Genomic DNA, 16,802 nt, shown 5'->3' with positions numbered 1-16,802 from the left:
TATATCTTGAAATCTGGAATTGTGATACCTCCAGCTTTGTTTTTCTTTCTCAAGATTGCTTTAGCTATTTGTGATCTTTTGTGGTTCTATACAAATTTTAGGATTGTTTGTTCTAGTTCTGTGAAAATGTGATTGCTATTTTGATAGGGATTGCATTAAATCTGTAGATTGCCTTGGGTAGTATGGACATTTTAACCGTATTAGTTCTTTAAATCCATAAGTGTGGAATAGCTTTCTATTTGTGTCATATTCCATTTCTTTCATCAGTGTTTTATGGCTTTTGGAGTACAGGTCTTTCACCACCTTTGTTAAATTTATTCCCAGGTATTTAATTTGTGTGTGTGTGTGTGTGTGTGTGTGTGTGTGTAATTGTAGGTAGAATTGTTCTCTTAATTCTCCTTCTGCTAATTTCTTATTAGTGTATAGAAATGCAACATATTTCTAAGTATTAATTTAGTATTCTGCAATGTTACTGAATTCATTTATTATTTCTAATAGTTCTAATAGTTTAGGGTTTTCTACGTATGGCATTATGCCATTTGCATAATTACAGTTTAACTTCTTCCTTACCAATATGGATGCCTTTTATTTGTTTTTCTTGCCTGATTTATGCTTGAAAAATGTGGTGAGAGTGAGAATTGATGTCCTGTCTTGTTCCTGACCTTTGGGGAAAAGCTCTAATTTTTTTCCTCTTTGAGTATGATGTTAACTGTGTGTGTGTGTGTGTGTGTGTGTTTATATGGCCTTTGTTATGTTGGTGTATGTTTCTGCTAAACCCATTTCTTTAGAATTTTTATCATGAGTGGCTATTGAATTTTGTCAAATGCTGCTTCTGCATCTATTGAGATGATCATATGATTTTTAATCCTTTTTGTTGATGTGATGTATCACATTGATTTGTAAATATTAAACCATCCTCGCACTCCCAGAATAAATCTCTTTTTTAAAAGATTTTATTTATTTGAGAGACAGTGAGCATGTGTGCATGAATGGGAGGAGGGGCAAAGAGAGAGGAAGAGGGACAAACAGACTCCCTGCCAAGTGAGGAGGATGACACAGGGCTTGATCACAGGGCTTGATCCCAGGATTCTGAGATTGTAACCTGAGCCAAAGTCACTGAGCCACCCAGGCACCCCAGAAAAAATGCCTCTGGTTTGTTGTGAATGTATTTTGAATGTAGTTTACTTGTATTTTGCTGAGGATTTTTGCACCTATGTTCGTTGGTGATATTGGCCTATAATTTTCTTTTTTTCGTGGTGTCTTTGTCTGATTTTGGTGTCAGGGTAAATCTGGTTTTGTAGAATGAATTTGGAAACTCCTTTTTCTTCTGTTTTTTGAAATAGTTTGAGAATAGGCATTAACTCTTTAAATGCTTGGTGGAATTCACCTATGAATCCATCTGGTCCTGGATTTATTTTTATTTATTTATTAATTATTATTTTTAAAGATATATTTATTTTAGAGAGTGAGAGACATAAGCAGGGGGAGGGGCAGAGGGAGAAAGACGGAAAGGAAGCAAACTTCCTACTGAGCAGGGAGCCTGATGTGGGGCTCAATCTCAGGACCCTGAGATTATGACCTGAGCCAAAATGGAGTCAGACACTTAACTGACTGGCCACCCAGGTGCCCCTGGGCTTTTATTTTTTGGCAGTTTTTTGATTACTAATTCAATTTCATTACTAATAATTGGTCTTCAGATTTTCTGTCTCTGCCTGATTCAATTTTAGAAGATTGTATATTTCTAGGATTTTATCCATTTCTTCTCAGAAATGGATAATTGGCCCTCTATATGTTTGCTGACATGTAATTTTTCATAGTATTCTCTTATATTTTGTTGTATTTCTGTGGTGTAAGTTGATTCTTCTCTTTTGTTTCTGATTTTATTTATTTGAATTTTTCTTTTTTTCTTGATGAGTCTGGCTAAGGGTTTATCAATTTTGTTTATCTTTTTAAAGAACCAGCTCTTGGTTTCATTCATTGGCCTTTTCCTTTGTAAAAGGAAAAGTCTGTGCTATTTATTTGTATTCTGATCGTTATTAATTTTTCTTCTTTCTATTCACCTTAGGCTTTTTTGGTTCTTTTTCTGGTTCATTTAGGTGTAAGATTAGATTGCTTATTTGAATTTTTCTTGTTTCTTGAGGTAAGCTTATGTTGGTATGGATATCCCTCTTAATACTGCTTTTGCTGTGTCCCAAAGATTTTAGACAGTTGTATTTTCATTTGTCTCTATTTATTTTTCAATTTTTTCTTTGATTTCTTCATTGACCCATTAGTTTATTGTGTATTGTTTATATTCTATGTGTTTGTGTTCTTTTCATTTTTTTCTTCTGATATTTAGTTTTATACCGTTGTGATTGAAAAGGATGCATAGTATGATTTTAGTTTTTTTAATTTATTGAAACTTGTTTTGTGCCTAACATATAATCTACTCTGAGGAATGTTCCATGTGCACTTGAGAAGAATGCATATTCTATTATTTTGGATGGAATGTTCTATGTATGTGTGTTATGTCCATATGGTCTAATGTGTCATTCAGAGACTCTTGTTTCCTTATTGATTTTCTGCCTGAATGATCTATCCATTGATATAGGTGAGGTGTTAAAATCTCCTATTATTATTGTATTACAATCAATTACTCCCTTTATGTCTATTTATATTTACTTTATATATTTGGGTGCTCTAATATTGTTTAGATATTTACAATAGCTGTTTACAGTTGTTATATCTGCTTGTTTGATTGATTCCTTTATTTATTACTTTTATTTTATTTTTTGTTAGTAACACCTTTATTTTTTGTTAGTCTTTGTTTAAAAGTATTATGTCTGATATAAGTATTGTTACCTGGCCTTTTTTTTTTTCTTCCATTTATAGGATCAGTATTTTTCCATTCCTTCACTTTCAGTGTGTATGGATCTTTGGGTCTGATGTGAGTCTCTTATAGGGAGAATGTAGATGGTTCTTAATTTTTTTAATCCATTATGCCACTCTATGTCTTTTGATTGAAGGCTTTTTATATATAGGCTTTTTATATATAAAGTATTTATATATAAAGTAATTATTTAGGCTTTTTATATATAAAGTAATTATTGTTAGTTATGTACTTATTGCCATTTTGTTAATTATTTTATGGTTGTTTTTGTAGTTCTCTGCTTCTTGCTATCCTTTGTGATTTATGAATTTTTGTAGTGTTATATTTGGATTCTTTCTCTTTTTTTTTTGTATCTTTTATAGATTTTGGGTTTGTGGTTACCATGAAGTTCATATATAACATCTTAAGCATATAGCAGTCTCTATTAATTTGCCAGTCATTTAAGTTCAAATACATTCTTAAAAAACTTCTTTTTGTTCCTTTTATTCCTTCCTTTACAGTTTATGTGTATGCTGTCATGTTTACATCTTTTTATTCATAATTTTCTTAAATTTAACAATGGCTTTTTTCTTAAGTTCTCTTTCATATTTGAAGGATAATTTTGCCAGATATGTAATACTTGGCATATGGTATTTTTTCATTAATTGCATTTAAAATATGCCATCACACTACCTACTGGTGTCCATAGTCTCTGAAGAGAAATCAGCTGTTAATTTTATTGAAGATCTCTTGTACATATTCTCTCTTGTTGCTTTCAAAATTTTATATTTGTGTTTGGCTTTCAACAGTTTTAGTATAATGTGTCTTCATATGGATCTTTTTCATTTATTCTTCTAGGATTTTGACATATAAATCCTTGTTTTTTTCTCAAATTTGGGAAATATTCAGTCATTATTTCCTTATTCTTTTTACCCACTTTTCTTTCTGTTTTTCTGGGAGTCCTGTTATGTCTATGTTGATAATATCAATGATGTCCCATAGTTCTGTTAGGCTCTGTTCCTTTTTTCATTCATTTTTCTTTTTTTCCCCTCAGAATGGATAATTTCAATTGACGTGTCTTTAAATTGACTGATTCTTTTGCCTGTTCAAATCTGTTTTCAAAACCCTCTCGTAAAGTTTTCATTTCAGTTATAGTTCCTTTTGTTCACTTATTTAATTTTTAATTTCTAGAATTTGGCTTCTTTTTGTAATTTCTATATCTTTACTTATATTTGTTAGAATGCTGTTTTTTGTTTCCTTTAATTCTTTGTGCATGATTTCCTTTAGCTCTTTGGATATATTTAAGACAGTTGATTTAAAGTTTTTGTCTACTAAGTTCAGTGTGTAAGCTTTCTTAGGGACAGTATCTGTTTATATTTTTTTCCTTCAAATAAGCCACAATTTCCTGATTCATTGAATGATGCTTCATAATTTTTGGTTAAAAACTAGATATTTTGAATATGTGGTAACTCTGGATATCAGATTTTCCCCTCTCCTTAAATTTTGTGGTTACTTTTGTTTAGTGAGTTTTCTAAGCTATTATTTTTTAAATATTCATTTTTAAAGCAATTTTATGTTTTCAGCAGAATGCATATATTACAGAGAGTTTCCATATTTCCCCTATTTCTATGCATACATGGCTTCCCCTATTAACATCATGCACCAGACTGTTATCTCTGTATGATCTATGAAACTATATTGACACATCATCACCATCCAAAGTCTATAGTTTACATACGTCTTTCTCTTGGTCTTGTCCATTCTATGGGTTTTAAGGAATGTAAAATGATATGTTTTTTTTTTAAATACTTTTTTTTTAATTTTTATTTATTTATGATAGTCACAGAGAGAGAGAGAGGCAGAGACACAGGCAGAGGGAGAAGCAGGCTCCATGCACCGGGAGCCCGACATGGGATTCGATCCGGGGTCTCCAGGATCGCGCCCTGGGCCAAAGGCAGGCGCCAAACCGCTGCGCCACCCAGGGATCCCTGTAAAATGATATGTATGTGCAATTATAGTATACAGAATAGTTTCACTGCCCTAAAAATTCTACGTGCTTCACATATTTATCTTCTTTTCCCTATTTAACCCCTGATAGCCACTGATCTCTTTATGTGTTTATAGTTTTTCTTTTCCAGAATGTCATATAGTTGGAATCATACAATGTGTATAGCCTCTTATTGATTGGCTTCTTTCACTTAGCAATATTCAATTAAGATTCATACATGTCTTTTCACGGACTGACAGCTCTTTTTTGGATGTATGAAGAATAACAATTTATTGCGTAGTTGTACCAGTCTTTTGATTCACTTACTGGATGACACCTTGTTTGCTTCCAAGTTTTGACAATTATGAATAAAACTGCTGTAAACATCTGTGTGCAGATGTTTTTGTATGGACATAGTTTTCAACTCATTTGGGTAAAGACCAAGAAGAATGATTGCTAGATAATATAGTAAGAGTAGGCTTAGTTTTTAAAGAAACTCCTCAAAACTTATCACCACTGAATTTTTTAACTTGAACTTGTCCATGCTGAACTTCCTGCATTTCATTTTTAGTTTGAGTTTTCTTATCCCACTGCTAGTTCCTGTGGAAGTTTGTTCTTATGGATTTCTGCTCTGATACTTTCTGATTCTTCGTATCAGCTGTTTATCTCTTCAATTTTTGGTGCTGTGATTTGTTCTGTGACCTTGATTCTTTGATAGATATAAGAAGAGTTGTTGATTTTCAGTTCATTCAGCTTTTATTGTTAGGTCAGAATGACTAATCCAGGTTCCTTCCATGTCACATTGGAAATCAGAAGTCTAAACTTTATTTTGAAAGTCTGTATTCTTTGATGACGTATTTTGTCTCTTGGCTCTCTGTTCCTATTGTTGTGGTCAGCTGGTGGATTTTTTTAAATAAATTTATTTTTTATTGGTGTTCAATTTGCCAACATACAGAATAACACCCAGTGCTCATCCCATCAAGTGCCCACCTCAATGCCCACCACCCAGTCACCCCCACCCCCTGCCCACCTCCCCTTCCATCACCCCTAGTTCATTTCCCAGAGTTAGGAGTCTTCCATGTTCTGTCTCCCTTTCTGATATTTCCCACTTATTTTTCCTCCTTTCCCCTTTATTCCCTTTCACTATTATTTATATTCCCCAAATGAATGAGACCACATAATGTTTGTCCTTCTCTGATTGACTTATTTCACTCAGCATAATACCCTCCAGTTCCATCCACGTCGAAGCAAATGGTGGGTATTTGTCGTTTCTAATGGCTGAGGAATATTCCATTGGATACATAAACCACATCTTCTTTATCCATTCATCTTTCGATGGACACCGAGGCTCCTTCCACAGTTTGGCTATTGTGGACATTGCTGCTATAAACATTGGGGTGCAGGTGTCCCGGCGTTTCATTGCATCTGTATCTTTGGGGTAAATCTCCTCAGCTGGTGGATTTGATAAAGATTTCCTTAAATACCTTGAGCCACAAAAAGAGAGAGAGAGAGAGAGAGAAAATTTTTCCCCCTGTTCCTTTAAGATTGTCTCTGTGAAAAAAAAAAATGATTGGCTCTGTGTTGGGATACTCCTTCAAAGCTTAGCCAGGCTTTTTACAAATATTGAGTTAGCCTCCCTTTTCTGCTTCCCCTTGAGCCAAAGATAAAAAAAAGGTGGAAATTTAATGTCCACTCAGAAATTTTCTCAGCATGAGTCCTGGAATGGGTAAGTGTGTGGCTGACAAGATTCCCCCTTATATATGGGATCTTTTCAAAATCCTTATTTTCCAAAGTAACTCCCAGCTTTTTCTTCCAAGCTGTTGACATGCCTATTATTTGCTGCAATTGCAATCTTTTTCTCCAGGGAGCTTTGGCTTATTTATTTGCCTTTCAATGTTGAGGAATGCCCTCCACTTAGCTGGGTTTTTTTGTGGGTTTTTTTTTTTTTTTTTGGTTTTTTGTTTGTTTGTTTGTTTGTTTTTGTTTTTGTTTGTTTTGTTTTGCTTTGCTTTGAGAGGGTTCTGAGGTAGATGAAAAAAGAGGCAAAAGCTACTTCCGGACTTCTCTTGGCTTCAGTGATATAATAGCCTGTCTAGAGTGTTAGTTGCAGATTATTTCACTTTAAAAAATATTATGCCATCTTCTTATTAGGAAGCTTTTTATGATAGCAGCATTGAGTGCCAGGCCCATTAACCACAATTTTTTTAGAGTAGGGTATTTTTACTCAGATGGCTAACAGACACATGAAAAGATGCTCAATATTACTCATCATCAGGGAAATACAAATAAAATTATAATGAGATATCACTTCACCCCTGACGGAATGGCTAAAATTAATAATACAGGAAGCAACAGATGTTGGTGAGGATGCAAAAAAAAGGGAATCCTACACTGTTGGTGGGAATGCAAACTGGTACAGCCACTCTGGAAAATAGTATAGAAGTTCCTCAAAAAGTTAAAAATAGAACTACCCAAGGATCTAGCAATTGCACTACTAGGTACTTATTCAAAGAGTGCAAAAATATTAATTCAAAGGGATACATGTATCCTGATGTTTATATTATAGCAGCATTATCAATAGCCAAATTATGGGAAGAGTCTAAATGTCCATTGACTCATGAATGAATTAAGAAGTTATGGTATATATACAATGGAATATTACTCAGCCATAAACAAGAATGAGACCCTGCCATTTGCAATAACATAGATGGAATTGTATTATGCTAAACGAAATAGTCGGTCAGAGAAAGACAAGTACCATATGATTTCACTCATATGTGGAATTTAAGAAACAGATGAATGTGGGAAGGGGATAGAGAGGCAAGCCATATAACAGACTCTTAACTATAGAGAACAAAACTGAGGATTGCTGGAGGGGGAGAAGAGGCAGGCAAAAGGATGGGTTAAATGAGTGATGGGTATTAAGAAGGACACTTGTGTTGAGCAGTGAGTTATACGTAAATGATGAATCACTAAATTCTACTCCTAAGACTAATATTATCTTATATGTTAACTAACTGGCATTTGAATAAAAACTTGAAACAAACAAAAAGAGTAGGATATTTCCTGGTTACCTTGCCTGTAGTTTTTTCTTAGGTTTACTTTTCTAAGAATTAATTTTGTTATTGTTTGCTAGGTTAGAATGTGTCGTGAAATCATTTCTGAGCCTTTGAGTTTCTGAAAATAGTTCTGAAATAGAAATAGAAAACTATTTCTGAAATAGTTTTATTTTGGCTTTACACTTAAATGGTATCTTTAAAATTAGAATGGAAGTTTAATATTTTCCTGGGGAACTTTAGATATATTCTTCCACACCTTCACAGAATTTTCTCATTCTGTTTAGTGTTTGCCTGAAATTGATTTTCTCACATATGGTCAGTTTTCAATTTCCATGTTTATTAATAATGTTCCAGATTCAGCATTACTAGAACTGATGTGGTTTTCTCAGTAGTTGAGAAAGCCTTTGTTCTCCGGGCTTTTAGTGGCTTAAATAGTTGTTGAACTCTGGCTCTCATGAATGGATGAATTGATATATGATGGTTTCCCATCATCTTCTAAGATAGGAAAGGAGGTTTTGAGAACCTTGGAATCTCTTTTGATGGTGGAAAGAACAAGTTTATTCCAAGGTAGTATGCCTCAGTGAATATTACATTTTAAATCCTTATATAGCTGAAAATATTTTCCTTCAGACATGCATGTTTATTTAATTTTAGTTTTTTTTTCTTAAGGATGTCAGCCTTTTTTACTTAGATTTCTGATTTCTTATTATTTAGCACAGTGATTCTCAAACTTTAGTATACAATGGGATCAATTGGACCGCTAGTTAAAACACAAATTGCTGGTCCTACTCCCACAGTTTTTGATCCAGTTGACTGAGATGGGGCCTAAGAATTTATATTACCAATGAATATGTTTGTTTAGGTGATGCTGATGCTTTTGACTATGGGACCACACTTTTTGAACCATTGATTTAGAGTTAGTGTGGCAGAAGGGAAATTTTAGACTAGCCTGATTTTTAGTTAATTAACTTTTCTTTACTGCCAGAATGAATGTAGTAATATTTTTACTTAATAAAGTAATTAGAAACGTTTATCTGGATGTGATAGAATGGGCTTTTTGTGTGTGTGTGTGGCAAACATAATCATTTTAACATTACATTTTCTAAATGTTAAATATTAGTATTTTGGATTATATGATTCATTTTGGATATTCAATTTCTGTCACAATCTCCCAAACCAGTTCTTTGCAATTTCCATTAAAAATATCAAGTAGTAGTATAATTTTATATCTTGATTTTTAGGCCCTTTACCAGAGCAAAGTTATGTTGAAGAAATAATGTTCTTATGATAATGCTTTTTATTATTGTACTCTCTGCTATATAAAAAAATCTCTTCCAAAAGGAATCTTAAGTTTATTCCTTACCTATATTAAGAAAATATATGAAATCATATATGTGAATTATTTTGGATATTCTAATATCGATCTATAATGACAGAAGTTTTTCTAGAATTGAGCTGTCTATGTAAGATATACTAAAACTACATCTGTATTATAAAAATTATGATTTTTGGATTATAGATTTATAGTTTTAGTGATTTGTGCATTTTTCTGATTGAAAATTAGACTTAAATATTTTATCATATATATTATGACAAATTTTTTAAAAAATGTTTTAATAAAACTTTATTTTCCAGATTTTGGAATCTCTTTATGAGGTACGTTCAATATATTGCAGCTTAAGTCTACTAACATTTAGTACAGAAATACATATTAATGAAGAAGAGGTTTCTAAGTTCTGAGGCGTAAAAAGAACTTCCAAACTTGCTACTATATATTGTTAAAAATGTTATGTTCCAGTTATGTTGCATTAGCCCTATTCTGAACCCTAAGATAAATGATGTTTGGTTCAGGGCTAATATGTGATAGATGAAGATACATGCACACAAATGCATGCATGTGTACCCATATGTTCAAATAACCTGTCAATAAGTATTTCCTTCTTTTTTTTTTCTTTTCAAAGTGGTTTCAGCGACAGGTCAATCAGATAGAAGAGGTAAGTATAACATTTCTTAATTGTGAATTAAATTGATATTTTGTCTCACTTGGAAATCAATTTGAAGTGAAAAATGTTTGAATAATCATTGTTTGTAATCTTTTAATTTAGGTAGAGAAGGAAAAAAAATGGGTAGGACAAAATGTTTCCCAGGGATTACACACTGCATTCATGCATGTGTCTGGAATGCTCTGAGTCTGACACATTCTTTCTCCTAAAATTAAATAATGGAAATTTTAATTATCCTTCTTTCCTATCTGACATAAAAGTGACAAGATATACTTACTTATAAAAATTACTTATTAAAAAGCATAATATACTTACTTATAAAATTATATATTGATTTTCTTTAAATTTAATGTTATTTTAATAATTTTTTTTGTACTTTAGATTTTCAGAGGTCTTTTGGTCATTTTGAAAACTGGTGATCTCTAACCTTAAGGGTTTTTAATTCTATTTTGGGAAAGACTTTATGATGTTAACATAGCAGGATGATTTCTAGGGTAGCATCAGTGATTTATAGAATCATTGTGATTGTCCCTTGGTTATGCTTATGGTTTAGTCCAATTAAATGCTCTTGAATCCCAGGTACTTGAAATTAAATAAGTTCATTTATTTGGGGTATAAAATTAAAAAATAAAGATAGAAATTGTAACTGTCTGCTAGCACCTTCTTATCATCATACCTTTGGCTCCAGAATAGACTTCTATGGTCTGTATACTCTTTGCTTTAGGATAGCTATGACTAACATTGGAAGAGTCTTAGTAGCTTTTCTTTTAGTATGGTAGATTGGTCATTATCTTTGCAGAGATGTGGGGTTGACATGAAGTCTACTGTTCTACCCTCTTGTAAAATGCATACTTTGCAATGTGAATCATCTAGCTTGCCTTTGCCTTCTTATTTTTGTCTACCAACTTCTTTTAATTCTATTTTATTCCTGAATTTGTCTCTCTCCCTTCTTTTTATACTTTGTCCTGTTAATGTGGAGACCTACCCTAAATCCTAGCCTCTCAGCTCCTTGACTCATCTCCCCAGCTCAAGTGTTTTTCTTTACCTTGGGCCCTTATGTCCAGTCATCCTCTAGATCTTATTGTTAACCAAATTACTTTATTTTAAAAATCACTAATCAGAGAACTAATTCTTGAACTATAAATTTACATCTTATCAATTATTACCGTAAATACTATTATAAATATATGCTAATATATATAAATATTATATAATATATATAAATACTATGTGTCTACTTTTCTCTGTATCTATTATTTATACCTTAGTGCCAGTTACCATCATTTCTGGTAATCCTGAAATCCTGATTTATGCATTTGTATTCACCAGGAGGAATCTTCAGCACACAACTAAATTTCTGATCTGGAATTCCAGATTTTTCAGTTTTTACATCCATAATTAATTCTTTTGAATAATTTTTTAATTTGGTGTATCAGATACATTGCCAAAGTGTTTGTATTATCCTCTGCCTCTTTTTTTTTAAAGATTTATTTATTTATTCATGAGAGAGAGAGAGAGAGAGAGGCAGAGACACAGGCAGAGGGAGAAGCAGGCTCCATGCAGGGAGCCTGACGTGGGACTCGATCCCGAGACTCCAGGATCACGCCCTGGGCCAAAGGCAGGTGCCAGACCGCTGAACCACCCAGGTGCCCATATCTTCTGTCTTTTAATTAATGTTTCTTAAAATATATTTGATGGATCATGTTTAAATATCACCCAAGATACCTGTTAAAAATGCACATTTCAGAACTGCATGTTAGACTTACTGATTTAAAGTTTTCTTGTATGTGTATAGTAGGAATTTACCTTTTTAATAGGATTTTTTAGAGGATTATTGTGTATACTAACATTTGAGAATCGTGGAATAATCTTGTTTTAATTGCTGACACATTTTATTGTTAGTACATGCTGGTGAGGCTTATGTCTGTCATGTTGCATTAACAGAAATACATGGCGAAGCCTTCATAACATATGGTAAGCCACAGAAGACAAATGTAGGATAAGCATGTAGGCTATGCACTTCAGAGTTGTTCTGCTGGAACCTATGCCCATTATGTCCCTTTAATGAAATCTTATAGCCTATCTCATTGTCTAGTCCATATTCCTTTAGTTTTGCAACATCATCTCTTCTCCCAGAAAGGACTTGTGTTTAAATTGAATTCCTAATGGGAAATACAATGTATCAGTTAAGGTCTAATCAAAAGATAAAAACTACACAGTAACCTGAATAGGGAAAGTTTAACATAAAGAATCATTATAACAGGAGAATACCTACTAAAGTCATAAAGACAACTCTAAAGAATACAGGGATAGAAGGAATAAGAAGTAGCCTCTACTGAGAGTATGAAAGCAAAGCACTTAAGGAAGGAACAAAGCTTAATATCCCTGTCCTTACCCTTTCCCTAACCTAGGGTTAAGGTCCACACCTTGTGAAGAAGGAGATGCTGTCATCACTGATTGGCAGAGAAGTTTGCTGGGGTGCCATGCTGGTGGAATGGGATTTCCTGGAAAGCTGCCCATGATGGCAGTACATTGGGAAGCCATCCTCTATAGTCCTTGGAAAAGCCATCTTCCAGGGATATGTTGTACCCCTTGCTGTCTATAAGGGTGGTATGCTGGAAAGCTTCCCAGAGAGAAGTTCTGCACTGATAGATTTTGCTAAGAAGTCCTGGGAGAAGCTGCCCAAGGGAATGAGTCATGCCAGGGACCTTGTGAGGAAAACACCGATGGGGATGGTGCTGTTGAAGCTTTTTGGAGATGATCTCTACTCGTATACTGCGCAGTCTTCTAGGATTAAGCAGAGAGAGATGACAGACTTAGGAAAAAAGCTGCTTCTTTCTGTCATGTCTAGGACCCTCTATTGATAAAGGTTAACATGATACCTGTCAAGAGAGAAAAGTTCTGCTATTATAAGCAGGACAATGGAAGAATGGGTTTTTAGATGAGAGGCAATACATTGATCACTGTGGCTGATTGCTACATCACTTTTAGACTCCACTTATGATTTGGCAATGTATCTGATATACCAAATGTGTCCTCTCTTGGGATCATGCCTTTATCCATAGAGTTTCTATGCATCTCCTCTATTTACCTTCCCCCTGTTCTGCATCCCCCAATTTCACATTTCCAGAACATTGCCCAGTGTATACTTCTATTATATCCTATTTCCATTTCAAGTAGCCATTACTAAAATGAAGTCTCTTTTAAATCCCATTGCTAGAATTTCTCTTTGCTAGGTTTTATGTCTATGCCTTGACTATTACTACTTTTTATACATACATACATACATTTATTTATCTGTTTGTTTATTAGCTTTCCTTCCCATCAGGTTGGATCTCTGCTATTTTGTAAAAAAAAAAATGTTTTTAACTCAATTGCTATGCTACTTATTTATGTTTCTACATATTGGCTGTTTCTGTGTTTCTTTCATTGTGTGTGTGTGTGTGTGTGTGTGTGTTTGTGTGTTTAAGAGGGCGGCACTCATCTTGCTCAACTATCTTTAAGTAGACTTAATGCCTAGAATATCAGTTATGGTCTATCACCTTATTCTGTGGATCTTACTGATTCTCTTGCTTGTTCATTATTCTGTAGCTTGATCTATTCTAAAAGTCTTGAGACACCCAAATGTGTCTCAGTTTTTCCTAGATAGACCAAGGAATGCCAGTTTCATAGACTTTTATATATTAACTTCTGGGAGTTAGCAGAAGGAACTGCTTTTGAGAGCAAATTACTGTCTTTCCATATTTATCACAGGTTAAGACTATTCTTAGAAAGGATTTTCTTTCTAAGCAGTTACTTTAGAATTCTCTTGTAAATATTTTGAATTGCCCTTAACTTATCCTGTTGCAATTGTTATTGAACTTGCTTAAAATTCTTATATATTGAAATAATAAAGAGAAGATTGGATTTGAATTTGATGTGTGAAAGTCAGCACTTATGTATAATCCTGTTGCTAGGTAAGTACTTGTAAAATCATATTTATAAAATATCAGTATTTGATTATAGCTATAGATAAGAATATTATAAAAATTATTTAAATATGGTAAGGAAAATGAAATTTCTTTGAAGTATAGGAGCATGGGTATATCCTAAGTAACTGGCTAATTTTATTGTTTTAGATAAGTAAAGATCAAAGTTTTTCAGAAGCAGACTTTCCAGTATCTGACAAAACAGTCACTTTAAGCATTGCACAAATAGTAAAGCAGGTTCAAAAACTAGAAGAACTGAAAAATCGCCTTAAACAAGAGTCTAAATACTCCTTGAAAGCCGTGTTGGCTAAAGCCAAGTAAGTAAAATATAAGAGTTAATAGAATCCAAAATAATGAGTGGGTATATGATTACTAATGAATGTAAGACAATGGTTCAGATATTATACTATAACTAGAGTTTCTAAATCAAATCAAATAGTCTAATCAGTTTGCTCCTACTTGAAATTTTTAATAGTTTGAAATGGCACTGTCCAACTAGTGGTCACTAGTCACACTTGGCTACTAAAATTAAAATTCAGTTCAATTTAATTAAAAAATCAATTCTGCTGTCACACTAGCTGCATTTCAAATGCGTAGTAGCCAATGTGGTTGTTGTTGGAAAGTTTTATTGGTATGGCTGGCTTTCAATATCTGGCTTTTAAAATCTTCTCTCAATTTGATTATGTATCTTCTATAATAAATAGGAAACTAAGATATAATTAAAGAATTATTTATGAAAAAGCATTACTAAAAATTTCAAAGGGACAGGGATATGGTCCAGAGAATAATTTCCTACTTTTTGGTTGAGAAAACCTTTTTTTGACAGATGGGAGGAAGATTCAAATAATTATTACAATGATACTCCTATTAACTTGTTGACATTAACTTTTGGTTTTTGAGGTTTAGCTGTCTTAAAATTAAATAGATGAATAAATTATCATTACAGGATACCTTCTATGACTTTTATTCCACTTCACATAGTTAACTTTTTTGGGGGGGGTGGTAGTGGTGAGAACACTTCATATCCACTCTCTTAGCATATTTCAAGTATACGATAGTATTGTTAACTGTCAAAACTATGCTGTACATTAGATCTCTGACTTATTTAACTTTTGGTATTTTAGTTTTAATTTAGTGAGTATATAGTGATTTAACAGAATTGTTGATATATCATCCTGTGCTCATCACAACAAGGTGCACTCCTTAATCCCCATCACTGATTTCACCCATCCTCTCATCCTCCTCTGCTCTGGTAACCATGTCTGTTCTCTATAATTAAGAATTTGTTTCTTAATTTGTTTCTTTCTCTTTTTTCCTGTTTGTTTTGTTTCCTTAATCCACATATTAATGAAATCGTATGGTGTTTGTCTTTCTACTGACTTATTTCACTTAGCATTATATTCTCTAGCTCCATCTATATAATTGCAAATGATAAGATTTCATTCTTTATGATGGCTGAATCATATTCTATTTTGTGTATATAACTTTTTCTTTATCCATTCATCAGTCAATGAACACTTGAGCTGCTTCCATAATTTGGCTTTTGTAAATGCTCTATAAACATTGGTATGTATGTATCCCTTTGAAATTTTTTGAATTTTTTGGGTAGATATCCAGTAGTGGGATTACTGGATCATAGGGTAGCTCTATTTTTAACTTTTTGAAGAATCTCTATACTGTTTTCCATAGGGGCTGTACCAGTTTGCATTCCCCCTACCAACACTGCACCAGGATTCCTTTTTGTTCACATCCTCACCAACACCTGTTGTTCCTTATGTTGTTCCTTATGTTGTTGAGTTTAGCCATCCTGACAGGTGTGAGGTGATATCTTGTTGTAGTTTTGATTTGTATTTCCCTGATGCTGAGTGATGGTGAGCATGTTTTTATGTGTCTGTTGGCCGTCTGGATGCCTTCTTTGGAAAAATGTCTGTTCATGTCTTCTGCTGTTTTTTAAATTGGATTATTATTTTTTTTAGTGTTTATTTGTATTAGTTCTTTATATACATTTTGGATGCTAACCCTTTATCAGATATGTCATTTGCAAATATCTTCTCCCATTCCATCAGTTGCCTTTTAGTTTTGTTGATTGTTTCCTTTGCTGTGCAGAAGCTTTGTATTTTGATGTAGTCCCAATAGTTTATTTTTTATTATTTTTTAGAGATTTTATTTATTTATTTGAGAGAGAGAGAGAGAGAGAGAGAGAGAGAGAGAACAAGTGAGAGGAGGAGCAGAGGCAGAAGGAGAAGCAGGCCAGATCTCAGGACCCTGAGATCATGACCTGAGCTGAAGGCAGGTGCCTGATTGAGCCACCCAGGTGCCCCTAGTTTATTATTATTTTTTGTTTCCCTTGCCTCAGGAGACATATCTAAGAAGTTCCTATGGCCAATGTCAGAGACATTATTACTGCCTATACTCTTTTCTGAGATTTTTATGGTTTCAGGTCTCATAAAAGTCTTTAATCCATTTTGAATTTATTTTGTGTTTGCTGTAAGAAAGTTGTCCAGTTTCAATTTTTTGCTTGTTACTGTCCAGTTTTCCCGGCACCATTTGTTGAAGAGATTTTTTCCCATTAGATATTCTTTCCTGCTTTGTTGAAGATTGTTTACCATGTAACTGTGGGTTCATTTCTGGGTTTTCTATTCTTTTCTATTGATCTACATGTCTACTTTTGTGCCAGCATCTTATTTTGGTTACTTTAGCTTTGAGATATAACTTGATGTGTGAATTGTGGTATCTCCATCTTTGATTTTCTTTTTCAAAATTTCTTTGGAAATTCAGGATTATGTGGTTCCATATAAATTTTAGGATTTTTTTGTTCTGGCTCTGTGAAAAATGCTATTAGTATTTTTAGGGATTGTATTAGATAGGTAGAATGCTTTGGATTGTATAGCTACTTTAACAATATTTGTTGTTCCAATCTATAGCCATGGAATGTCT

General features: G+C 33.3%; 1 protein-coding gene across 1 annotated transcript in view; it reads left to right on the top strand.

Moving 5' to 3' along the window:
* CCDC7 (coiled-coil domain containing 7) overlaps positions 1 to 16,802 on the top strand; it is a 165,076-nt gene that overhangs the window by 26,564 nt on the left and 121,710 nt on the right. Inside the window, exons 4-6 of the mRNA XM_055308661.1 lie at positions 9,530 to 9,550; positions 9,856 to 9,888; positions 14,016 to 14,182. Of these exons, the coding sequence (XP_055164636.1) occupies positions 9,530 to 9,550; positions 9,856 to 9,888; positions 14,016 to 14,182 (221 nt within the window). The remainder of the gene's footprint in view (positions 1 to 9,529; positions 9,551 to 9,855; positions 9,889 to 14,015; positions 14,183 to 16,802) is intronic.

The sequence above is a fragment of the Nyctereutes procyonoides genome, unplaced genomic scaffold (genome assembly GCF_905146905.1).
Source record: "Nyctereutes procyonoides isolate TBG_1078 unplaced genomic scaffold, NYPRO_anot_genome, whole genome shotgun sequence".
Taxonomy (NCBI): Eukaryota; Metazoa; Chordata; class Mammalia; order Carnivora; family Canidae; genus Nyctereutes; species Nyctereutes procyonoides.
Note: the sequence above shows the minus strand (reverse complement) of the source record. Positions and strands in the feature narration are given on the sequence as shown.